General features: G+C 39.5%; 1 protein-coding gene and 1 long non-coding RNA gene across 9 annotated transcripts in view; one reads left to right on the top strand and one right to left on the bottom strand.

Annotated features, from left to right (window-relative positions):
* The window catches only part of CACNB2 (calcium voltage-gated channel auxiliary subunit beta 2), a 374,487-nt gene that overhangs the window by 125,464 nt on the left and 222,126 nt on the right, over window positions 1-26,897 (top strand). The window contains exon 1 of one of the 8 annotated variants that reach the window (XM_077897019.1): window positions 25,984-26,533. The exons of the other annotated variants lie outside the window; for them this stretch is intronic. Within the exon in view, the coding sequence (XP_077753145.1) occupies window positions 26,453-26,533 (81 nt within the window). The 5' untranslated portion in view covers window positions 25,984-26,452. Of the gene's footprint in view, window positions 1-25,983; window positions 26,534-26,897 lie in introns of those variants that run through there. 8 annotated transcript variants of the gene reach the window in all.
* On the bottom strand, window positions 11,566-26,043 carry LOC144313774 (uncharacterized). Its single transcript, XR_013379403.1, has 3 exons — window positions 25,765-26,043; window positions 15,700-15,845; window positions 11,566-11,907 (listed from the first exon to the last, which is right to left on the bottom strand). It is a non-coding gene; the product is annotated as an uncharacterized LOC144313774 (long non-coding RNA).

Here is a 26,897-nt window from a genome sequence, read left to right as displayed (position 1 = left end):
AGTACTGAGATAGCCGGCAAGGATTATTAAAGACGACATCTGCAGAGATTGATGTGGGTTCTTTTCCCAAGAGAAAAATTAATTGCTTTTTAATAGGATTTGCGGGAGGTGAGGGGTGCGAAAGTGTTAGAAAGTTTTTAAAGTGTTAAAATTATCCACATAAAGAAAATCTGATAAGTAATTTGAGATTAAAACCCCTTATTTTTATGGAATAACGAAGGCTGACAGTTCCCTAGCTTTATGTATTTGTTTACCCTTATATACTGAATTAGAAGGAATCTGTGGTTATATGGCCTCTTGAATAGAGGAATTTTGAAATAAGGCCTCAAACAAAGTAATCCTCTTGGCCCTACTTATTTTTGTCCTTTTCCTGACATTGAACATGTAAATAAATGGAAGAGACAGCTTGATGGGTATTTTTTTGGACTATTAACTTTAAGTTTAGGAGACTTGAATCATTGCTCTCTCTCAAACTTTTTCCCCCCTGCATTTTGGTTAAGGGATGATGAAACAAACACACAGCACAACAATATTTTAAAGATAAACGAAATATACACTTTGGTGGCTAGAAATGAATTTTCCTTTCTTTTAGAACATATATCTCTTGGGAACCCTAACCTGTAACCCACCTGCTGCTGCTTTAGCCTCTTAGCATTGGCTGTTTAGAGAGAGCCGGCCCGAAGCTAGAGGCATATAAAATCTGAAACATTTCATTTCCTTGGAGGAAGGAGCAGAACCCTCTACGAATATATCTGCCTGTGAGCTCTCATTTGCCTATAAAGCAGATGTCATGTGGAGTCTGGAAGCTGCCCACTGAATGGTCAGGGGCATAACGGGGCAGAGGGCAGGCCAAACCTGGATATAGTAGCAGTGGCTGGGGCCTTGTCCATTAAATGTCCTTTAGGTGGACTGTCCTGGTGTCCTTTCTCCAGTCATTGTCCATTTCAGAGGATGATGGCTTAGACCAGGCCAGTACTGAATTCTACCTGAAACTTGGGAATTTAAAGTGTGTATAAATAAAAAATATATTTATTAGCTGTAACATACAAATTGATGTGTTTTGTCTGTGTGTGTGTGTGTGTGTGTGTGTGTGAGTCCTCCACTAGTTCTACCATCCTTTTTTTTTTTTTTTTTTTTTTTGAGGATGACAGCTTCCTTAAGAATGCCTCCTACTCTAACGTTGTCTCAGGAAGAGTATGAAAGTTACGTGGGTTTTGAATAAAGTTATGTACATATGCCATAGTTCCTCATTTCTAGGTTTTTATCTTCCACGGCTGTCCCCTTTATTAGAGCCTCTCCCCCGATTTGCATCACGCTGCCTCTATATTCAAAAATATTCTGTGAGTGGCACCTGCCCTGCAGGCTGTGGCCCCTTTCTTTCTCTATGAGACTCAACGCATAAGCCTCTCCTTGGCATTCGCCTGTGAATTCAAGATCTAGTCTTCGTTATTTGGTTTACACCAAATGATCATTCTTTTTGAACCCCGCTTCATTTGTCAGGAAAAATTCCTATTTTTATCTGAACTGTCTTGCTATTTTTTATCATATTGAATGACATGAAAACCTGTCAGCTGAATAAATAGCTTAAAAGGATGTATAAGCATAGTAAGCCCTGTGTGCACCCCTGTGAAACACTTCTAAAATACTGACATTTGCATGCATTGGGAGCAGAGATTGATACTAACTCTTTTCGCTAAACTTGCTATTGAAGTACAGCTTCTCCACAGAGGAGGGCAAAAATCTTAAGCATCGATCTTTTTTTTTCTTTTTTTTTAAGATTTATTTATTATTTTGAGAGAGAGAGTGAGAGACAGAGGGAGAGAAACTCAAGTAGACTCTCCACTTAGTCCTATTCATGGCTTGATCTCACCTTGAGCCACCCTGAGGTCAAGACAAGCAAAAATCAAGAGTCAGATGCTTGGGGCACCCGGGTAGCTCAGTGGTTGAGCATCTCCCTTTGGCTCAGGTCATGACTCCAGGGTCCTGGGATCGAGTCCCACATCAGGCTCCCTGCAGGAAGCCTGCTTCTCCCTCTGTCTGTGTCTCTGCCTCTCTTTGTGTGTGTCTCATGAATAAATAAATAAAATCTTAAAAAAAAAAAAAATCAAACATGTAACTGACCAAGCCACCCAGGCGTGCCCCATAAGTGTCGATCTTGACCAAAGCTCACAGGGTGACCAAGCCCATGTAACCAGCACTAAAACCAAGAAACCAAACGATATCAAGACCCTCATCCTCCCTTCTACTCCAACTGACCACCTCCCCCCACCCTGGGTATCTACGAATCTGGCTTCTAACATCATGGATTAGTTGTTCCTATTTCTGAATTATATACAAATGGACTTACACAATATATACTGTTTTTGTTCAGTTTGTGCTGTTCATTATTATATTTATGAGATTAATCCATGTGGCCGCCAGCCCATTCATTCTCATTGCTGTATAGCATTCCATCACATAGCTGTACCATAATTTAATTATCCATCTGACTGTTGATAGGCATTAGGTTGTTTCCAGTTTAGGGCTTTTATAAATACTGTTTCTTTTAAAGATTTTTTAATTTTTTATTTATTCATGATAGAGAGAAAGAGAGGGAGGGAGGGAGGGAGAGATACAGGCAGAGGGAGAAGCAGGCTCCATGCTGGGAGCCCGATGCAGGACTCAATCCTGGACCCTGGGATCACGACCTGAACTGATGGCAGATGCTCAACTGATGAGCCACCCAGGGATCCCCCAAATATTGTTTCTATAAACATTTGTGACATGCCATTTTGTGGATATTTACGTATTATGTATGCATTTCTATTGAATATGAAACTAGTGATGAAATTGCCAAGTTATGGAGTGAATACACACACACACACACACACACACACACACACACATTCAGCCTAAGGTGATACTGGTAAACCACTTCCCAGAGTAGTTCAATCAATTTGCACTCCTGCTAAGAGTGCCTCACCAAAACTTGGTGCCATCTCTTACATTTTAGCCAGCCTGGTGAATGTGTACAAGCATGCCATTATGGTGTTACTTGGCATTTCTCTGATGACTAATGAAATCAAGCACCTTCTTATATATTTATTGACCATTTGGACATTCTCTTTCGTGAGGTATTTGTTCAAGTCCTTACCTCTTTTTCTATGAGAGTATTAGTTTTTTGAAGCTTTTTTTGTTCAGAAAAGAACAGCAGACCACCTGGCTGGCTCAGTGAGTGGAGTGTGCAACTCTTGATCTTGGAGTTAGTTGTGGGTTTGAGCCCCACACTGGGTGCAGAGATTATTTTTAAAAATGATCTTAAAAACAAAACAAAACAGGAGGAAGAAAAGCAACTGGTGATTAGAAAACAAAATGATTGGAGGCAAAGTGGTATATATAGACACCATTAGAATGTGGATTCAGGCTAACCTGAGTGTGATTCTTGATATTGTCATTTATTTACTTTGTGGTAGTTGGAGATTCTTTTCTTTCTGACCCCCACTTTACCCATCTATATAATTGGGAAAAAAGAAAAAGTTTGTAGGGTTATTTTGGGTGTTGAAATTTTTGTCAGCACCTGGTATATTGCCTGATAAATAGTTATTTTTTCCAAAACTGGAGCCACTGTGAAATGAGATCATGAGGCAGTGGTGGTAGGGGATGGTAGGGAAAACATGGTGGGCAACTGCTCTTAACTGGCTGCTTACTGCCTGGGTTAGTTACTAAAGGTCTTGAAAAGCTTTGACAAATGGGTTAAGTGGTGGAGAATGACTTAGTCTATTACCAGTCTCTTCTAAGAGCACTCTGTCCTTGGTATATGATCACTTCTGAACTTTAAGAGCACGTCAGTGGGGTGACATCACCAAATGATGTTACTTTTGTATAAATATTTGACCCTTGAGTGACACAGGTTTGAACTGAGTGGGTCCACTTTCAATAAATACAGATTTTTTTCAATGAATACAGTATTGTGAATATGTTTTCTGTTGACTTTCTCAATAACATTTTCTTTTCTTAGCTTACTTTATTGTTATAATGCAATATATAATACCTATAGCATACAAAATATGTGTTAATCGACTGCTTAAATTATCAGTAAGGCTTCCAGTCAACAGAAGACTATTAGTAGTTAGGTTTGGGGGGAATCAGAAGTTAAACATGGATTTTCAACTACGTTGTGGGAGGGAGGGTGGTTCAGTATCCCAACCCCCATATTGTTCAGGGATTAATGGTATTACATAATTTATGAGCAATTCAGTACTCTAGATAAATTCTGATTGTTACTATTACCGGATGCATAATCATATAGTATTTTATGGAGTTTACAAAATACTTTTATGGCCATCATTTCATTTGATGTTAAAGCAACCTTCAAGGCAAGCCAAGTGACAATCTCACTATCCTTTAGATCAAGAAACTTCAAATGAGAGGAATAAACTATTGCCACCAGAATCCAGTAGGGACCAACCTGAGATTTAAAGTAAAATGTATTCTTATCCACATACTGTGTTTTGTGTGTCTTGTTTGGGATATGTTTCTAAGTTTAAATAATGGGATTAAAATCAAATTTGTTTAATGCTAACATTTTGTAGTACTTCGGAGTATAAAAATCAATTATTGAACTTAAGAAATGCTGAAGTACCTATTAATGAGATTTCTTGGTAGTAGCATTGTAGGTGATATGCTTTTTGACTTAGAGTTTTCTCTCACAGTGTATACTTGATCTACTGATCAGAATTGTCTTCACTAGTTAAAGTAAGTTCAAAGTATGCATTTATTATAATATGCCTTGGAAAAATATGTTTTTCATGGAAAATAACATTTTAAAGAGTTTTTGGTGACATCAATTCTGTCCTTTCACACATAAAAGAATAAGATTCATATGTATAGTATATATATGTATATATGTATGTTTGTGTATGTGTATATATATATTTACATGCCTTAAATCACTTGGAGCTTTTCCAACTATGTCTTAAGATGTTCCTTTTTTTAAGATTTATTTACTTATTTGAGAGAGAGAGCATGGTGGGAAGAGGAGCAGAGGAAGAGAGTCTTAAACAGACTCCACACTTAGCGGGGAGCCTGACACAGGACTCAATCTCACAACCCTGAGATCATGACCAGAGCCAAAGCCAGAGCCGGATGCTTAACTGTCTGTGCCACCTAGGTGTCCTTGTCATATTTAAGATGTTCTTGAAGAATAATATTTGGTGCTTAACACCTGTGTGTCTTCTAAAGTCATATTTATATATATTTTCCCTAGCCTATTCTTAAAGGTATTTTCTCAAGAGATTGCTGACTTTTCGGGTTTGGGACTGCATGTTTTTAATAGCTTTTAGTTTCATCCATTTTAAAATCCTTAATTTGACCCTTCAAATTTTTTAAGGTGCCATTAAACCTAAAAAAAAAAAAATTTAAACTAACGTTCATCTCTCTGGGATGTGAAAATACCCTTCAGTAGATATATATTTGCATCAGAGCAGTAGACCCCAGCTTCAGAAATGGCAACCACAAATGTTTGAAGTGTTTCACAATAAAAAATACTACTGGATGATTTAATTTTTTAGAGCTTTAAGTTTTGCCTTATTTATAAGCTTCAGTGCATCAGGACATCTTTTTTTTTTAAGATCTTATTTTAGTGAGCGCATGTGTGCACGAGAGCAGGGGGGGAGGGGCAGAGAGAGGGTGAGAATCTCAAGCAGACTCCGTGTGGAGTGGGGAGCCCTACTTGATCTCACAACCCCGAGATCATGATTTGAGCCGAAACCAAGAGCCAAGTGCTTAACTGACTGAGCCACCCAGGTGCCCGAGGACATCTTATTAATAGAAAACGAGATAGAAGAACATGCTTATGAATGTGAAGGAGCACAGGGGAGAAGATGAAATTAAGTTAGCAGTTTGTATCCTCCGGGTAGGTATAGGGAATGAGCTTGTTGATGAAATGTCAGAGGCACAGGGCCTCCAGTTGCTTTAAAGCCTTCTTAGCACATTTCTGGTTTTGTCACTCACTGTTTTCCCTTCCTATTGGAGAGGCAATTTGTTTTTGTTTGTTTATTTTTAGGAAGATCACATTTTTTTCAGCTCTATTGAGGTATAATTGACAAAATTGTAAGATATTTAAATCGTACATCATGATGATTTGACCTATGTATACAACATTGTGAAAAGGTTTCTCCCATCTAGTTCATTAACACATCCATCACCTTACATATATATCGCATGTGTGTGAGAGAGAGCATTTAAATTCCATCGTCTTAACAGATTTCAATTATACAATACAGTGTTATTGGCTGTAGTCACCATGTCCTACATTAGGTCCTCAGACCTTATTTATCTTACTGCTGAAAGTTTGTATCCTATGATCAACCTCTTTCTATTTTCCCTACTCCCCAGCTCCTGCCAACCACTTTTCTACTTTATTTTTCTATGGCTTTCTTTTTTTTTTTCTTTTTTCTTTTTTTTTTTTCGTTTCCACATATAAGTGATACCACGTATCTGTCTTTGTCAGGCTTTGATCACTTAGCATAATGTTTTCAAATTCCATCTATGTTGTCACAAGTGGCAGGACTTCTTTTTTTCATAGCTGAATGATATTCCATTATATGTGTGTATCTCACATCTTCTTTATTCCATTGTGTAAGTGTATGTGTGTGTATGTGTGTGTGTGCATGTGTGTCACATCTTTATCCTGTCCTCTGATGATGGATGATTACGTAGTTCTGATATCCTGGCCACTGCAAATAATGACATAATGAACATGGAGTGTGGAAAAGCAATTTATTTTTCTTATTATTGTTATTCCTTTTTTTTTTTTTTTAGAGAGGAAGAGAGAGAGGGATAGGTGAAAGGGGGAGAGAGAGAGAATCCTAAGCAGACTCCATGCCCAGTGTGGAGCCCTACATGGGGCTCCATCTGACCACTCTGAGGTCATGACATGAGCTGAAATCAAGAGTCAGACACTTAACCAACTGAACTACCTTGGGGCCCCAAGAGACAATTTAATATGTGAATGACAGACTCTGGAGCAGAGGCCTAAAATTTGTGCACTGTAAACCCTTGGGCAAGCCAGTCCATCACTCTGCACCTCAATTTCCCTTTCTGTTAAGTGAAGAATAATGATGGAATCTTACTGGTAAGTTTGCTGTGAACATTACATGTGTTCAACTCTGAAAATAATTGGCACATAGCAAGTACTCAATTAAGTCTGAACTGTCTTAGTTAATGTAATCTCTACCTTCCTTTGCATCTGAGCACCACTTCTCCTGTGATCAGAGAGTTGCTGAGAAAGGGCTGTCACTTTCGGAAGAATGAATTCACTGTTTTAAAGAAAGGTTTTGTAAAGTTTAGTTATGGAGAGCTGCAGCAGTCGTCATCCACCTGTTCATTCATGAAGGGATTACTTAGCACCTGCTCCTTGCCCACAGCTATCCTGAAAGCTCAAAGTACGGAGAGGAAGTGAACCCTTTCATCCCTGCCTTTAGGAGGGCCTACTGGTGGATGATACTCTTTTGGAATATTAAAATGTTTGAGCTAACTGGAGTATCCAACAATAGGAGAAAACAAATGGTCCACCACCTATAGCAGAGAATACCAAACGAGCATTAAAGAGAAGAAATTGGGCTTGTACAGAACTGACATGGAAGGAGGTCTATGTTCCGAAAGTATGTTACACACAAAAAAAGTCGGAGAGCAATGTATATGTATGTGAGTATGGTCACATTTACTCTGCATGCATTTATATCTATATTAGCGTCTGCATAAGAAGAGGTCTGCAAGGCTATACCAATGTGTGCCAAGCTCGCCGAAGTAGGATTATAGAGAGACAGGTGGGATTTTACTTTTTGTATCATGTGATATTTTGTAGTGAGCACACAATTTTTGTAATAGATAATAAGATAAATATTTTTTTAAAGATCTCATTTGTTTATTTCGGAGAGAGAGAGAGAGCACAAGCAGGGGGAGGGGCAGAGGGAGAAGGAGAAGCAGACTCCCCACTGAGCAGAGAGCTTGACTCCTGGTTCCATTCCAGGACCCTGAGATCATGACCTAAGAGGAAGGCAGATGCTTAACCCTCTGAGCCACAGGTGCCCCAAGATAAATACCTTTAAATTAATTGACCCTTCACCTTCTTCCAGAAAGGCTTATAAAATATAAATTAATGTATGTAATACATATTTTAGCTCTTCAGAAAACACTCCACTTGAAATGCATCGAGTGAAAACCATGCAGAAATTGAGAAATCTGTTCACCAAGAAATTGTCATAGGTACTCACAGAATTATTTTGAAATAAGAATGGGATGGGATGTGTAGATGCACTCAGTTGTGGACCAGGGTCGAGTCTTTCCCATTGCATGCTGAGAACCTGTTACACAAGGGTAGTCAAATCTTATTAAATTTATTTGCACTCTGACATGTCTTTATTGTTGGCACATTTCCTAAGCCAATAAGATCAGAAGGAAGGCACATATGAGATCTAAGCAGAGGAACGTAGATCACTTGAGAGCTATTTCCATTGGTTGATGCTGACCTAGTGAGTCTTCCTCACTAAGGCAGCACACCAGTCAGTATGGTCAGATAGTTTGAGCATTGGCCATGGTTCTGTCCCACTGTTCCAAAACACCTTCGCCCTCATGAGACCTCATGCACCTGTTTCCGTTCTTCTCTTCCCATGCCTTCTCACACGCCTGCTATATCTTTCTTTCCTCATTTATATTGGTATTCCTTCAGGCAGTCATACATCTGTATTCAATTCTCAGAGAAGCTGATGAATACCAATATGCATTTGGAAAAGGCTTAAAAGAAGGAAAACCTAAAAAAAAAAAAAAAATTAAAAATAGACTGATGAAGAAATGGCCAAAACAATGGAAGGAAAACTCTTCTTTGTATATGCTGATGGTGAGTGACTAAATCTCTAGGCCCCGCTGAGATCCTCCCCCCGCCCCTCAAATTTCACCCCCTTATAAACATCGAACAGCCCCCAGGAATCTGTATTTGGGAACTCCACAGGCCCTGCAAACACAACCTGTGCAAAAGTGACCCTATGGTCTCCACCCTGCTCCTACTCACCGCTGAGCCTCCTTCCACTCTCCCGCCAACACCTGCATCTCCTTGCACCTCATGAGTCAGATTGGAAGGCACTGGGATCCTTTCCGTTTGTCCAAGCCAGAAATGAATCATTTTCCCTTCACTATCTGACCCAATCAGCCATCACATACAATCACTTATACCTCAAGGGCTCTAGAATCTTCTCTCCTCTGTCCCATCTCTCTCAACCCTAGTACACCCCTCCCAGATTACTGCAGCAACCTACGGTCTGGTCTTCCTGTCTTAGTTGTAATTCTTGAACAACCTTTCCAGCACATTGTAATAGCCATTGTGATTCTTCTCAAATGCAATCATGTTATTTCCTTGCCCAAAACCCCCAGTGAATTCCTATTTTCTGAAAATGTAAGAATAGTCGGTTTTTTTTTTTTTAAGATTTTTATTTATTTATTTGAGAGAGAGAGAGCACAAACAGGGGGAGCAGCAGAGGAAGAGGGAGAAGCAGATTCCCCACTGAGCAGGCTCCTGGATGTAGGGCGCAATCCCAGGACCCCAGGATCATGACCTGAGCCAAAGGCAGACGCTTAACCAACTGAGCCACCCAGGCAACCCTGAATATGTAAGTATAGTCTGATCAGCATGTATTATTATTATCAGCAGCCTTATCAGGCCTTTCCTGATAAGGCTCTGTTTGCCCCGAGGGCCCTAGCCCTATACACTGTCCCACTCAAGTCGCAGTGGCATTGAATGCCTGTCATTGTTCCCAGTGCCCAGTGTTCTGTGTTGCCTCTGCTCCTCAGTAGACTCTGTTCCCAAATGTGGGGCAGGTGTCCTTGCTCTTTCCTGCAACAGCACTTACTATACCATATCATAATTACTCCTCTAATTGTGCCTCTTTGAACTTAAGTTCCCTTTTCATGATTGTATCCTGATTTTCCAGCAAGAATATCTTGCCTGTGGCAGATGATCAAGATCTATTTGTTGAATGAGTAAATAAATAGTGCTGGGCAAATATGATTAAATTTTTATTTTTGGTTCCTATTGGTCATTATAACATGCAAATTTTTTATATTTATATAAATTCATTATGTACATGGGTATATGTGTGTGCAAACACACACAGCTTTGTGATGATACACAGTTAAATTCCTTGGTCTTTTCAGTATTTATAAAGTAGAAGATAAATTTTGTTGCTAGAATTTGAAACTATGTAATTATTTACACTTTAGGCCTCTTTTCCTTGTTTAGATTATATTCTGTTCATTTCTTTTAGGGATATGTAAACAAGAACCAGCTATTTACCCATGGCAAGGACCTGCTCTGAGTGCAGAGCTTGATTTAAATAATGAAATTAACCAAAATCCATAAACTAATTTAATTTTAAAACAGTGGTTACAAAATAGGTAAATGTTTTTTTAAAGTATCTTTAATCGCAGCCATTTAAAAATGAAAACACCACCGGATTAGTCTTTTGAGACCTTGAAATAAAGGCTTTAACAGCCATGTGTATTAAAAGCTGCCCCATCTTTCCCATATTAAACAAGCGGCTCCTATTTTAGATGTGTCATTCCTCCCCACCTCCCCCCATCGGAGCTCAGGCAGGTAGCACTGCTCTGATGCAGCCTTTTGTGTTGTTGGCTTAGAGGCCTTCTATTGCCAGATGACCTTTCTGCTGAATAGATCTGCTTCCCATTGAGCCAGACTCCTCTGTTTGTTCTCTTTCTTGGTATTACATTGAGATAACAGCCAATTCTCTTCTGTTTGAATCATCAGAAGTGGCTCCATTTATTGTTTACTGGGCTTTCTTTTCCCCTTGCACTTTTGTGATGAGCATATTACTGTTCTCCTCCCCATCACCAAAGGAATAAATAATTTATATAACCCACTCTGATTTCCAAACAGCAACACAGAAGAAAGGGAGTTGGGGGCAAAGTGGCTTCTCTCAGCGCTGTGACTAAGGCACTGGGTGTGTTGGAGTTTATGTATTTCTTGTCTCTCACCATTTTAGGGAGCTTAGGGGGCTATGAAGCTTCCCGACAGGAGTCATTGAGTTCTCTTTGGTCATTTCATTATTGGGAAAATTAGCTTGCTCCTTGGGGTAGATATTAGACTATGAAACATCATTGCATATGTTTCATTGCATATGTTGCAACCTTTTTTTCAACATAAATTGTTGGGACACACTCAATTTCCAGGGCATGTGGCTGAAGGAGAACAGAACAGGGTGGAGGGCAAGGGGAAGTTAAAAAAAAAGTCCACTTGAAAGATCTGAAATCTCTGTTACCCTCTCTCCCCAAGGTACATACCTCTCATCAGTCATCACTTTGCAAAGATTTATAAAGGGTGGATAAGATAATTTGGGAGTACACAGTAGAAATCCCCTCTTTCTAATTTAACACATGGAATTCATGGGTTGTTTATGGCAGTGTTTCTCAGTGTGTTCATTGGGTCACTAGCATGAGAATTTTTAGGAGTGTTTGTGAAAAGAAGTGCCCATCCCTGGGAACAATGCCAGATCCATAGAATCTGCATCTCAGGGATGGATCTTCATCATTTAATTTTCCATAACCTCTCCGTGATTTTTTGTGCACACTGTTGCTTGGAGAGATCTCAGAGAATCAAAGGAAATATGAAAGTCAGGCTGGGAGTGTCAGGAATTGTGAGAATCTGGGTGGCAGGAATTGTGGCCAGGCTCCTCATTGTCCTTCTAAGGCGAGGCAGCTCACCTCAAGTCAACTTGTGTCAGGTTAGTCAAGGTTCGAATTCTTCAGAGAAAGGATCTGAGTGGAACAGCCTGATCTTCTTCAGACCAGGAGAGGGGAGGACTACTTGACTGACAATGGAGGAGAAGAATTTCCCAAAGGAAACACCAAGCGTTGTTTCTAGGAAAAAAAAAAAAAAAAGTAATAGGTCCTGCACAGCAGAAATTACAGATGATCTTTGCACAGACATAGAACATAATGATAGGAATTTTTAAATGAGCCATGCTCTCGCATGGTTAAAGCTTAGGAAGTGAAGCATTAGCATCTTTAAGCTTAGCAGGGCTGAGGTTCCTTGGTTACATAAATGCGGATTATGGAAGATGAAGTTTGTAGGAAAAATCCAGAATTGCCTTTCCAGTAGAATTATGCCTGGTAAAAACTTGATGAGAACAAAGACTTAATTTTTGAGTCGATTTGAGTAATTAATAATGACAGTAAAGATTTTATTCAGATGTTCTGTAACTATTGGCAACCTGCTGAATTATAATATTGAATTGTAACTGAAGTCTATAGAATCAGCTAAGGAACACTACGAAGAGTCTATCAAGAAAAGCTCAAGTAAAATATCATATATTCTTTTACTCCTTGCAAGGTACGACTTTTGTTACCAGATTTAATTCATACCATTTATTTCTCCTTGAGCAACACTGACCTTCTGGGAACCATGGGTTGGAGCAGACACAGTCCTGATAAATGTCTAGCTTGAAAGATGCACTGTGGATTACATATTTCTAGAAAGTTCTATTCCTTGGCAGTCTTAACTAACCTCTAACCATTAAATCATTGTGGATGCCACAGAAAGAAATAGGATATCCCATGTGTGATGGCATGTGATAGGCCACACTGGTAAAATCTATTGGCAGCTTTCCTTACAGCAAGATTAATTTGGCGGAAATAAATTGACTTGTCTCCTTATTTTAATGAACTAAATTTCAGTTCCAGAAAAATAGCGAAGGGAAAGAAGGCACCTAAAGTAGAAAAGGATAAGGAAGAGATTTTACAAACTTGTTTCAAAATATCAGCACTCGGGCAGCCCCGGTGGTCCAGCGGTTTAGCGCTGCCTTTAGCCCAGGGTGTGATCCTGGAGACTCGGGATCGAGTCCCACGTCGGGCTCCATGCATGGAGCCTGCTTCTCCCTCTGCCTGTGTCTCTGCCTCTCTCTCTCTCTCTCTGTGCCTCTCATGAAAAAATAAATAAAATCTTAAATATATATATATATATCAGCACCTCAGTACCTTTTTTTTCCCCTGAAGGAGCACTGAAAATGCCTTTAAAAGTGTTTTAATTAGGGGCGCCTGGGTGGCTCAGCGGTTGAACATCTGCCTCCGCTCAGGTCATGATCCCAGGGTCCTGGGATCAACTCCCACATCAGGCTCCCGGTAGGGAGCCTGCTTCTCCCTCTGCCTGTGTCTCTGCTGCTCTCTGTGTCTCTCGTGAATAAATAAGTAAAATCCTTTTTTTTAAAAAAAGTGATTTTTAATTGCTTCAGAAAGTTTCTTGAACCAGCTCCCAAACGCGAATCCCTCAAATTTGAGTAAAGCAATACAGACCCTAGAACTTGTAATCTTATATTTAAGGGCTCTTGGCAGGGTTTGACTGTTCATTTTTGTCTAGTGGGAAGGGAGGAGACATCAGAGCTTCTGCTCATCCCATCTTCTCTTCCTTTGGGGTCACAAAGGAGAAATCTGTGTATTTTTTTTTCATGCAGTTGCAGACCTCTACTTTAGTTAAATTCTTCTGGTTTTAAAAATTTATTCATTTTTAAAACTTGCTCAACCCCTCTTGAAACAATCAATTTCATAGATTTTCATTTCTGAACCATAATTATAGTGTGCTCATTACTGTTTAAAATAATAGAATTCTTATTTCTACAGACCAAAGAGCACTTTAAGTTTTGAAATGAATCCCGACTTCAAAGGGAAAAGCCATCACTGCTAGAAAGTACTTTTCTGATTTTTCGTTTTTTCCCTATATGAGTCCTTATTGCACTGTTTCTTTCATTGAGCTTGACTCTTGAACTATGATTGACAGTACAATCAGGTTAAAGAATACTCTTAAAAGACACTGATTTGGGTTCTTTTCACTCTACAGCTCCATGAAAAATGAGATGACAATCTGACTTTTTTTCTCAGTTGATTGGATGTTCCTTGTTTACCTTCTTAAACCTTTGATGAGACATGCACTTCTCTATGGCATTTTTTAAAGTTGTTAAGGCAGTGAGGATTTCTCTCTGACAACTCTGCTCCATTACTCTCTGGAGAAAATGGCAATCACTTGGAGCTTTACAGTTTCATCTATGATTAGATTTCAGACTGTAGGCTTTAGTTAACTGCTAGATCTCCAGTGGGTCTGATATAAGTACTGATATGCTATCCTTAGTACGAGCTATCAGAATTCATTTCCCCAATATTATCTTGTTAATGCTAGTACTTCTTCATACAGGGGAAAACTTAGCCTCCTAATAAACAGATGCAAGAGACTGCAGACACATGTATTTTTTTAAAAGATTTATTTATTTATTTCAGAGAAAGAGAGAGAGAGAGCACTCATGGCATAGGGGGTAGGGAGGAGAAGAAGCAGAGTGAGAAGCAGATTTTCCTACTGAGCTTGATCTCAAGACCTGAGATCATGATCTGAGTCAAAATCCAGAGTCAGAGGCTTAACTGACTGAACTGCCCCGGTGCCCCTAGACACATGAATTTTTGAAGATCAGCTTCTAGGATCTGATGAAAGGGTATACACCCAGAATTATTCTCATTTTAAATGAATTGGCACATGAAGAAAATAAAGTCCATTCTTATTCTTCATGAAAGAATGGTTTTTAGGGGAAAATAAAGTCCATTCTTATTCTTCATGCAAGAATGGTTTTTAAGGGACACCTGGGTGGCTCAGTGGTTGAGTGCCTTCAGCTCAGGGCGTGATACCAGGGTCCTGGGATCGAGTCCCACATTGGGCTCCTTGTGGGGAGCCTACTTCTGCCTATGTCTCTGTCTCTGTCTCTCTCTCTGTGTGTCTCATGAATAAATAAATAAAATCTTAAAAAAAAAGAATGGTTTTTAAAGTTTATTTTAAATAATGGTTCTGCTTTTTGTAAAGCGCACACTAATACACTAAATGTTTTTACTGTATGACTTCTAAATTACCGTGTAGTCTAACTAAGCTCAAGATTTGAATTTCAGAGTAAATCTTCACCTTCAGTTTTTATTAGTAATGTGAACCTATTTCTCTGGTTTCAAACTCTGTGACTTCATTGCAACCAGAATGCTGAAACTTTGTTTAGATTAAATAAGAACTCATGATCCAACTTTTCTTCATTCTTTCCCAGCCTTTCATAAGTTGCCATGAAAGAATTAAAATATACCTTATAGCAGTTTTAAATAATAACTAATCAATCCACTCAGAATATCAATGTACCATGCGTTGTTTTCAGCTTCACATAGTCTAAGAGATTAGAACTGCTGCAAACTTTGGTTGAAAAGCAAAGTGATCTCAGTTTCATGATAAATTAACTTTAGAAACAAAGAGTGAAATTGATAGAAGCAGTAATAAAAAGAAATGAATAATTATGCCAACCTTATTAGAAATGCCAGTCATGTCCTTGCCAGCCTGTAGCCTTGTGTTACGTGAAATTGCCGAACGCATCCTACTGCAAAGGGCAGCCCTACGTGGGTTACACAGACTCCACTGCCCTGCATCCCTCCAGGCAGCCAAAATGTGTTCGATCGGGGGAAGCGCTTTGACTCAGGAATTTAAATGAGGGATTCACAGAATCATTTAGCTCCAGAAGCAGGAGCCAAAAACTGGTCATGGATGAGGGGTCGAGTCACAGGGAGTCACAGGAGGCCCAAAATTTGAGTAAAAATATGCAAGGAAGCAGAAGCTGTGTATATGTCAGAAAAGGTGAGACTCACCCAAGTGGCTGGGAGTGCAGGAAATAGCATGGCCCCTGAAGACAGTGCTCAGGAGGGGAGGTTCTGTTGATGGCACAGCAGCAGAGTGGAGATCTAAAACAGGTCCTGGCCTTTCTGAAGTCCGATTATTCACTTTTTCAGAGGTCCTGCAAATGCGTATCTTTAAAATAAGGCCCTGCCACTTGAGGGATTTATTTATTTATTTTATTTTATTTTATTTTATTTTATTTTATTTTATTTATTTATTTATTTATTTATTTATTTATTTATTTATTTATTTATTTATTTATTTATTTATTCATGATAGACATAGAGAGAGAGAGGCAGAGACACAGGCAGAGGGAGAAGCAGGCTCCATGCAGGGAGCCCGACGTGGGACTCGATCCCAGGACCTCAGGATTGCGCCCTGGGCCGAAGGCAGGCGCTAAACTGCTGAGCCATCCAGGGATCCCCGATCTCTGTCCTTTTGAACCAAGTGGTCCAGACTCCAATAAAGAAAGGAAAAATCACATTCACCAGAGGAGACGAGTGAATACCAAATGTGAGCATAGACTCAAATAATATATATACAGGACACATCAGTGTAAGGTAGAGGTGAAGGGTAGACACACAGCTTCATAAAACAGGAATGATTTCTCATATTCTTTAAAGGGAAACATATTTGATTCTTAGCTTGATGTTTAGGTTTATTCATTAATTCAATAAGTATTTGGTGCCTGGCACATTTTAGATACTCTCTTATTCTAGAGGGACATAACGATGAGTCAAATAGTCCCTTCCCTCCAGGAACTTATAGTATGTGCCTAGAATAAAACAATATCTTTCATTTTTAAAACAGCAGACTGCTTTTGAATTCTCAAACTGTTATCCTCACTTAGGCAGATTAATCTATGGGAGCTTCTCTGGGAACCAGTTTCCTGCAACCAGTTATAATGTGGCTATTTGCCTGTAAATCTCAGGTCAGATCTTAGATTTAAATGAGTAGCCTTCATACCATCCAGAAATGGATCTTTTCTCAATGACATAAAATTTTGTGTGCTAGTATATCTCATTAGAAGGAAATGACTACTACTTTGTTTTTATTTATTTTTATTTTTTTAAGATTTTACTTTTTTATTTGAGAGAGAGAGAGAGCCAGCACCAGCAGGGGGGAGAGGGAGAAGCAGACGCCCCGCTAAGCAGGGAGCCCAACTCGATCCCAGGACCTTGGGATCCTGGGATCCTGACCTGAACTGAAGGCAGACACTTATCAACTGAGCCACACAGGCACCCTACTCCTTTGTTTTTAAAGATTGATTGATTGATTGATTGATTGATTGATTTATTGGATAGAGAGAGAAAGAACCAGTGCCTGCGAGCTAGGGAATGGGCAGAGGAAGAGGGAGATGCAAACTCCCTACTGAGCATGGAGCCCCACCCAATCTTCTGACCCTGAGATCATGACCTGAACCAAAATCAAGAGTCAGACCTTTAACTGAGCCACCCAGCACCCCAGGAAATGACTACTCCTAGTAGTATTGTTACTATATAGTCAGAATTTAAGGCTAATCACACAAAGGCTATACATGCATTACAACCAAAGAAGTACAGGATTTGTATTGAGATTTGATGTGGTGAGAAATAAGAAGCCAACATATTTGTGATCATAAATCTACATGGATGTGAGTAGGGACATGGAAGGAAGACCCTTGGCATCTTAGGCAGTTGGACTCCAATGAAGAAGCTCAGGGACCACACTGTCCTGTATTCTCCAGATGAGGTGATAAAAGGATGAGAATCTCAGCGATGGGGGCCATTGAGAGACAGAAAGACAATGGAATATAAATATAGTGATTCTAATTTTTCCTATTTTTACTCATAAAATATTATTTATTTAGACCAAAATTGTATGTGTCCCAAGGGTGTTAGAGCTAGAAAATGGCTAAGATGACCAAAGATAGTCATTCTGCTTTTCCTAACATGTTTTGGGTCAGTCACTCCCCCGCCCCAAAAATAGTTGTCTGTTTTTTAATCTCTAGTAAGTTTTGGTTAAAATTCAGGATACTTGCAAATCTTCACCCTTTTCTTATCAAGGACATTTTAATTTAGCTGGTTGGCCAAATTAATGAAATCTGAATGTCTTTGGCTATGTTTTTGAAAGCTGTCCCAGAACTGGTAAAACACACACACACACACACACACACACACACACACACATCATTCTATTCTTTCTGGAAGAAGTTCAGATAGGCCCCTCCCTCCCTGCTGCTATGACCTCCCTCATTTCCCTCTCTCCTCTCCTCTCCCCATGTTCAGTAAGAAAGAACCAGAAAATGGCTTTGTGACTATTATTCAGTAACAAGTCATTGTCAATGACTCCCTCCAAGGGACAGGATGCTGTGGTTAGACCCTTGCTTAAGAAGTCATTGTTTTATGACTTTTTCCATGTCCTTGTCCTCTCTGGGTTAGATTACTGCAGCGTGCTCTACTGGGATGTATCTTTGAAGTTCACTTGGCAAACACTTATATTATCACTTCAGCCAACATTTTTTTGTGTATAATATGTCATAGTAGTATATATTAAAATGATGAATGTGGTTCTTGCCCTTGAAGAATTGTTAATCCAACAAGGATCAGCATTTAGTTGATAGCCTATCGTAAGATGATAAATTGTCATAGGAAGTATCATGACTTATTGACAGAATTTTGGGAAATCTGTTAGAAATATTTGTATTGGAAAGGCATAGTCCCTAGCACAAAAATATGCTTAATATATGCTGGGCGAATAAATAAATAATTCTGGGTGGATTTTGTTTTCTTCCCAAGTGATGTTGTCCTGATATCTGGAATATGAATGCAATTGAGATTCTTGTGTAATAGTTAGGTATTTATTTGAAAGTGACAGACCTCAATTTAAAGAAGAGAGTAAAAATTGGAAGAAAAAAATATTCGGAGTGATCTAAACTAAGTACAGAGCTCTTCAAAGTCACAGCTTCTAATAGCGCTGGCTTGAGCTAAACAATTTCCTGTTCAAGAGAACAAATTCTGACAGCCATTTCAAATCATCAGAGCTAAGTTTTTATTAACTGTATTTTTCAGTAGGCCATCAATTTATCCATTATATTCATCAAAAATTAAGAAAAACAAATTTATACATTGCTAATTGGCCTCCCTCATTTGAAAGCATGTGTACACACAGTTTAGTTTTGAGCAGACCTAAATTCTATTTTGAATGATTAATACTGCATGTCATTTCTCCACAATTGGCACGTCTTCATCTGGATTATGAGTTACATTTAGAGAATAAGAATAATAATCATTGACAGTGAGCATTTATTGAGTCCATACTATGTGCTCGGCACTCTTCTAATTGCTTTGTAAGGCTCATTGAAACCTTATAAACTAGGAACTCTATAAAATCCTTTTCTTTTTAGAGGAACAAATTGAGACACAGAGGGACTGTGGCCAGAATTGGACAGCTAGTAAATGCCAGAACCAGGATTTGAATCTGAGTCTACTCTTTTATTCATTACATTTTAGGTCTCTGCTAGTCATCATGGCCATTCTGTGCATATTAGAAAAAAGACTGTCTTTGAGTGGACAGATTAGAAAAATGCCACCCCTGTTGGGCAGATGTAGCCTCTGTTGATTTCACTCCTAACTTGGCCTTTGGCCAGGGCATTTGTGCAGTGCACAGAACGTACAACACTGCATGGCAGCCTCATCTTCACGTCTTCCACTACCTATCAGTACTTTTGCAAATCTCAAGTAACTTTCACATGCATGATTTATTTGATTTTGGCTCTGGCCATATTACATAAACATAAAAGTTAATTATCCTTCCTTTACAAAAGAGAAATTGGAGACTCACACAGGCTCATACATTGATCACACAATAAGCACCTCATGAAGACCAAGCAGGAATCCAGGAGCAGGGAGATCCCAGGTACTGAGCCACTACATGCTTTACAATCTACATGCTATATACGTGGTTTCATACAATGTTCACAAAAGCTCTTGTGGGCTAGTTGTCACTGGAGTCTTTATGTGGATGAGGAAACAGGCCCAACAAAACTAATTCCCTTGCCCTAGTTTCCATATTTTGTACATGGAGGCATCAGAGTTCAATTTTGGTCCATTTGACTCCAAATATGTGCCCTTTCTGCCATGCCTACTCCATCTCTACTAGAGTGTATCTGATCAGTAGGTGTAGATGTATCCACACACACACACACACACACACACACACACACACACACACAAAGACTCATTGGTGTTGAGTACTTGGAGTTTAGGATAAAGCACTGCTTAGACAAAATAGCCTACAGAGGATACACCAGGGAAGCTACTGCTTGCAATTTTAATAGGTTAGGACCTAAAGATGTAATACTTTCAAGAGGGAGAACCACTTACTTCATCAGGATGCACTAATTGAGCACCTGTTAAATACCAGGCAGCTATTTAGTTGTAATGTGAGCTATAAGGCTGAAAATGGAAGCACTTATCCTCCAGGGGATCACAGTCTAGTTAGTGAGATAACTAAAGTGCCTAGATGTGAAAACTCTAGCTACTCAATAATCCCCAAGGCCCTCTTTCAATAGGGGCTCACTTAGTGGATTCACAAAAGAAACACAGATTTGGAACCTCATGGACTTGCAACTCCATTCTCTCCACTGAACAGAGTGGATGCATCTAATAATAGTAGACATTTTTTCCCAAAAGCAGAGCCTGAGACAAGGACTCAGTGCAGGGAGTTTATTGGGCTGGTGATGTCTGGGGGACAGAGATTGAAAAAGCCAATATAAAAGAATGTTATCAAGGTTGTGGGCAAGGGGGCTAGAGTGGACCAGGTTTCCTGAAAAGTGTACCAAAACCTCCCAGAATTGTCCACTCTGAGGATAGCAGTCAGGAGCATGTGTGTCCTATTCTGTCTCCTATTCATTGGGAGTCAATGCTAGGGACAGAGACTCCCCCACTCTTCTGGGTTTGCTGCTAGACTGAGTGGATGTTTACAGGATCTAAGGCTCTGTGGCAGAGTGGAATGTTGCATGGCATGGCTTAAAGACCCAGAGTAAACTGTTGCTGTGGCTGAGATTGGGGGTGGTTGAGAAGATGGGAACCTGTTCTAGTCTTTTCCATGAGTGGCAGCACTGGTCAGCTGTTCTTATTATAACTGGAAAGTTAGACCAACCAAGAGGGCAGATGTAGGCATCAGACTCTAGGGAGTCAAAGCTGCATGTTGCCCTGGGTACTTAAAGCTCTCTGGGTCTCTGCAGTTGCCCCTCACTCCTCATCATGAGCTGCATGCCTAGTGTTCATGCGTTTAGATAGTATTCATTCCCTCTGAATCTGGGCCGGTCCTCTGGTGCTATTAGTCACTTTTGACAAGTAGAGCATGGTGGAAGTAATGGTGTGTGATTTTCAAGGTTAGGTAAGAATCTTTGCAGCTCCCCACAGGGTTTCTTGGACTGCTTGCTCTTGGAATACTGTCTCTCAGAATGTAGGTGGCATACTGAGAGGGGCTCCAACCACATGGAGAGGTCATGTGTTGTGCTGTGGTCACCAGGCCCAGCTGACCTCCCAGCTGACCTCCCAGCTGACAGCCTGTATAACTGCCAGCCATGTGAGTGGCATCTTGGGTGTCCAATGTAGTCAGGCCTCCAGATGACTCAGCCCCAGAATCTATATGACCATAACCACATCAGGGTCCTCAAATGGAAACTACCCAGCTGAGCCCAGGGAACCCACAGAGCCATGAGATGTAATAAATTATGGTTTTAAGCCATTAAGCTTTGGGACAATTTGTTGCAGATCAGTAGTTAAGCGGCATGGGATATCAATCAGTTATTTCTTAGATATCAGTAAGGTTTTACTTTGGTACCCAGTCGCTATATGACATTTTAAAGACTCAATTTTTTTACTTTTTACTTACCATAAAAACGAGCCTTTGAAATAATTTTGTGGAATAATATTGCTGCTTATCAGTTTTCTCCTGATAGCTTTATAGATGAAATTCTTAGATTTATTGTGCCATGAATCCTTTCGTAGTCTGGTAAAGCCCGAAGGAGTTTTTCTTGGAACAGTATTTTTGAGTGCATAATATAAAATTTGTAGAATTAGAGAGGAAACTGATCATATGATGACATAGTTTTCAAAATATGTTAGAAGCCAAATCTGTGATATAATACACTTTTTATTAGTGTAGTAAATAACAATACTAACAATCTTGAGTCTTAGAACACCCAACTCATCCCTAGATTTTTCCCATTAACATTTGATACACTTTCTTTTTTTTAATATACTGTGTCACATCTGTCCATCTAAACATCTATCCATCCATCTATGCATCATCAAACCATCCTAATGTCTTTATGCATGTCAATGTAAATTGCAAAGCAAATTGCAGGTTTCCTCTAAATGATTCAGCATGTATATCATAAACTAGAAGATGGACATATTTCAAGATACCTGAAACAATTATTATCTGATGAACATATGTGTGATTTCTATTGCTGACATCTGTAACTGAGAGAAATGCTAAATTTCAATCAGAAGTTATCGAAAATAAGATGCAGTCTTTTTCCATTCAAGTTCATGAACTCCCTAGATTTTATTCATAGGTTCCTTGGATTCCAAGAGTCCCACATTAAGAGGTCTAATATGTGAAATGTGCAGTGAGTCCATGAATTAATTTAAAATTTAAGTCAAATATATATAATAATCTAGGCATATTTTAAAACTCAAGTTTTTAAAATAAATTCTGATGCTTTTACCTTTTGGGTGCTGTAGTAAAACTAAGGAAAGAAGTTTAGAATCCTCCAAAGAGTCATTGAAAAGAAAAAGAAAGGAAGAATTATTGAATTGACATCGGTATGAGTTTGGTAGGCCTGCTGTAAGTACCCTAACCTGAGTGGCTTAAAGCTACAGAAATATATTGCCTTATAGCCTGGAGGCTGGAGCCCAAAATTTTTTTTAAAATTTTTTATTTATTTATGATAGGCACACAGTGAGAGAGAGAGAGGCAGAGACACAGGCAGAGGGAGAAGCAGGCTCCATGCACCGGGAGCCTGACGTGGGATTTGATCCTGGGTCTCCAGGATCGCTCCCTGGGCCAAAGGCAGGCGCTAAACCGCTGCGCCACCCAGGGATCCCATGGAGCCCAAAATTGATATATTATTAGCAGGGCCATGCTCACTTTGATAGCTCTAGGAGAGAATCCTTCTTTGCCTCTTCTAGCTTCCGGTGGTCAATGGCAATCCTTGGCTTTTGTTCCTTGGCTGACAGATGCAGCCTTCCGGTCACATGGCCGTCTTCTTCCTTCTGTGCATGTCTGTCTCTAGGTTCACAATTTCCCCTTCTTGTAAGGACACCAGCCATACTGGATTCCGGCCCAACCTAATGATCCCCTTTTAACTCGATTACCTCTGTAAAGACCTTGTTTCCAAATAAAGTCACATTTCCAAATAAAGTACTACTGGGGGTTAAAAGTTAAACATAGCTTTTGTGGGGGGACATAATTAAAGTGATAAAAAGAGCAGACCATTATTATGCAAAAGAACAAAGGTTTAGTGGTACTCTGAAACCAATTATTTCTAGAAGGATCTGAGATTAAATATGACTTGGACTTACATGGTCTTCTTTTTATACAACTCTCTTCTAGAGCTTTAAACTTGTGCTGGATATCTCTTCATGATTTTTAGAAAACTTGAAGTATAAAAATACAAATCGAAGTGATCGCTGGGATTCATGTGTTAGTCAAAATGTCAGGTTCCAAATTACTTCATCTATTTTTCAACAGTATTACACTGCAGCAAATTTTAACAGAAAATTATGTTCAAAGCACCATTTTAAAATTCATAATGGAACTGTACCTGGTTAGTCAACAATGGTTATTGAGCAACCGTGACTACGGTATTCCCAGAAGAGAAAAAAAATATGCTAGACGAGGGCCATGTCATTAAGGGGTTTATAGCATAATGAGGCATATGAGATTTACTCATACACAGACTCAAAGGATACTCAAAGGATTTTTTTTTATTTTAAAAATCCCTTTTTATCTCTACTTTCATGTGTATCTAAAAACAATTTTCTGATTTTTGAATTGGTTGAAAATTCAGGTCACATTTGTAATTTTAAATGTAGTATTGGGTTTTTCTTAAATTCAATATTGGAGGCATGTGAGTGGCTCAGATCATGATCCTGGGGTCCTGGGATCAAGTCCTGTATAGGGCTTCCCACAGGGAGCCTGCTTCTCCCTCTGCCTGTGTCTCTGCCTCTTTCTCTGTGTCTCTCATGAATAAATAAATAAAATCTTTTTAAAAAAAATTCAATATTGATTAATACTGCCTATACAAAAATCATCCAAAATCATTAGAGATCAATTTCACTAGGTTGTTGTTGCTTTGATTAAGTAAGATAAAAATGGGAAAATATTTACCACATAGAACATTTTAATAAATGTTGGCTATTATTATGAACTGTATCTGTTGAGTGGATAGCACAAAGTCATCAGTCATTTAGGCCCCTTGTCTATAGCACTGGTATTTATGTGGCTAACTGTTGTCCCATCTTAGCTGCTTTATACTTCACAAAAATGCAATTCAAAATACAGTTGACCTTTGAACAACATGAGGGTTAGGGGAGCCAACCATCCATACAGTCGGAAATCCACATGTAACTTTTGACTCCCCCAAAACTTAAATGCTAATCATGTACAGGCTTTCGAAGTAACATAATCAGCTAGCATGTATTTTGTATGTTCAATATATTAGAGACTGTATTCTTATAATAAAGCAAGTGAGAGAAAAGAAAATATTAAGAAAATCATAAGGAAGAGAAATGGCATTTATAGGACTATACCGTGTTTACTAAAATAAATCCACATATATTAGGTGCCTGGGTGGCTCAATCAGTTAAGTGTCTGCCTTCAGCTCAGGTCATGATCCCGGAGTCCTGGGATGGAGCCCTGCATCCGGCTCCCTGCTCTAAGCCGGGAGCCTGCTTCTCCCTCTCCTTCTGGCCCTCCTCCTGCTTGTGCTCTCTCGTGCTCTCAAATAGACAAAAATTTTTAAAAATCCATCTGTAAGTGAACTTCATCAGTTTAAAACCATGTTGTTCAAGGGACAACTGTATTTCTTCTGAGGAGCTGTGGAAAATTATTATTTTCAAAATAAGTAGGAACCATAATTTCACAGAATTATCAGACACTTAAGGGAAACATCTGGTCTTTTATATATATATTTATAAATATATATACATATACATATAAATATATATATATGTATATATACGTATTCTTTGAGATTGGAAACAACCCAAGGAAAAAAAATCCAGATGTCATATGATTTCAGAGAGAGAGGAGTCTAGAAAGCATGGCTTTGGCTCAGTAAGTCTTCATTGAAAGGTATTGAATATCTCTAAATCTTAATTCTTCATCTTTAAGGTGTTGATATTAATACCTACTTCCAGGATTGCTTGGACCTGAGTATATGTAAATTCCCTTACGTCATGCTGGGCGTGTAGTAAATGCTCAGGAAAAGTGGCTTCCGATTCCCAACCCCTTTTGTAGTCTCCCATGACCTCAGTCTCTTGGTCAACGTGGTCACCCAGCCAGGGAAAAAAATTTTGATGCAATGGAAAAATGCTACGCATTTCTTTTCTAGGGATCTAACTTTCAATCTGAGAGAGCATTAGAATTTGAAAGAAATGGTTTGCTCCCCCTCTATTTGTATCTGTGCTGGATTCCCCTTGCTAGCAGATTCCCTCCTGCAGAACCTTCCAGAAGGCTTCTGTCTGATGACAAGAAGGACAACAGCATGGAGTTGTTCCAATCGCGTGGTGTTGCTTGCTGAGGGGGAAGGCAGAGGTCCGCCTGTATAATCCGATTTCATCAACTCACACTAATCACTACTGATAGTAGCAAAATTTAGCCTGGATCTGCTTAGTTAATCTAGATTGACAGGAGGTAAAAGAAAAGGGACACAAGGACACAGAAACAAAGGGAGGAGAGCCAACACTGATTTCCAGCCCTGCTCTTCCTTCTGGGCCTCCTAAATTGCTCCCCTCTGGGGCTTCTATTTTTCTTACCTTATAAACAAATGTCCCTGGTTGTTAGGAGACCAGCCTTTTCACGGAGCAGTCTCATCAACAACAGGTGCACTGTGAGTCTGGGAGACCGCGGAGAGAGCACACCTACGTGAGGCTGCGCAGAAGGTACTTACAGGTACACATTGTACCTGAGACTATGTATTATTTATTGAAACTGAGCTCTGCTTTCTCTTGATCCTCTGGGCAGCCCTGGAGCCAGGCGCCTCCTAAAATGGTTGCCACCAGCTGCTAACCTGCAAGGTCTCCTAAGTGCTTTGCTTTCACCATTCCTCTTCCTAAGTGATTGTGAGCTCCCGCCAGCGAGCTTTTCATTAAAGCTTGGGGAGCAACTGGGACTTGCACTTTAGCAGCCGAGGGAGGAATTCCCCTGGGATTTTGGACATGTTTGCACATGGATTCAAGTTTTCTTTTTGAAGGGAAGACTCCACTCTGGATTCTGCGGATCTAGAGAAGAGAAGACACACATGTTGCAGCTTCTGCCTCCATAGACGGAGTGGTTGAAGTAGTGATCTGTTATGTGTGTGTTCACATGCTCAGTGCTGAGAAGAAAAATGGGTTATCTGAAGGTGATCTTCATTGTTACTTATGACAGCTGTGTCTGGCAAACCAGGGCACTTTTTGCATTTGGGTAACAAAGACATTTGGAATATACTCCAGTGGATTTTCCATGTTGGTGAAACTGTTGTTGGCCACCGCAGTACTGCTGGTTGCCATGCTAAAAACACCTAAGGGTAAAAATGTCTCCTGGGTAAGTAGATAATGATTTTATACCTCTTAAAAAAAAATTTTTTTTTCAAGCAGAAACACATAATTGGAGAGCTTAAAGACATCTAGTGGTTTCATGATAGAAGTGTTGGGGAGACTTGCAGAAAGGATTTGCCTGAGAAAAGCATAGAAATGTCTGTATTAGTGTTAGAGATTCTTTGGCAAAAGCCTGGTGGTGTGCTTGCTAAAATATGAGCTATAAGACATATGAATTCTAGGCTTCTGTTGCCGCTTTGAAGTGGCTTCCCTTTTTACATCTAATTTAACATGTTTCAATATGAAAATCAAGGTTTTGATTTTAAGGTGTTTTTAATTGTTTGTGTTCAGCAAAGATAGTGTAGATTTCC

This window comes from Canis aureus, chromosome 5, assembly GCF_053574225.1.
Source record: "Canis aureus isolate CA01 chromosome 5, VMU_Caureus_v.1.0, whole genome shotgun sequence".
Lineage (NCBI taxonomy): Eukaryota > Metazoa > Chordata > Mammalia > Carnivora > Canidae > Canis > Canis aureus.
The sequence above is the reverse complement of the archived record's forward strand: the minus strand, read 5'-3'. Positions and strand labels throughout refer to the sequence as shown.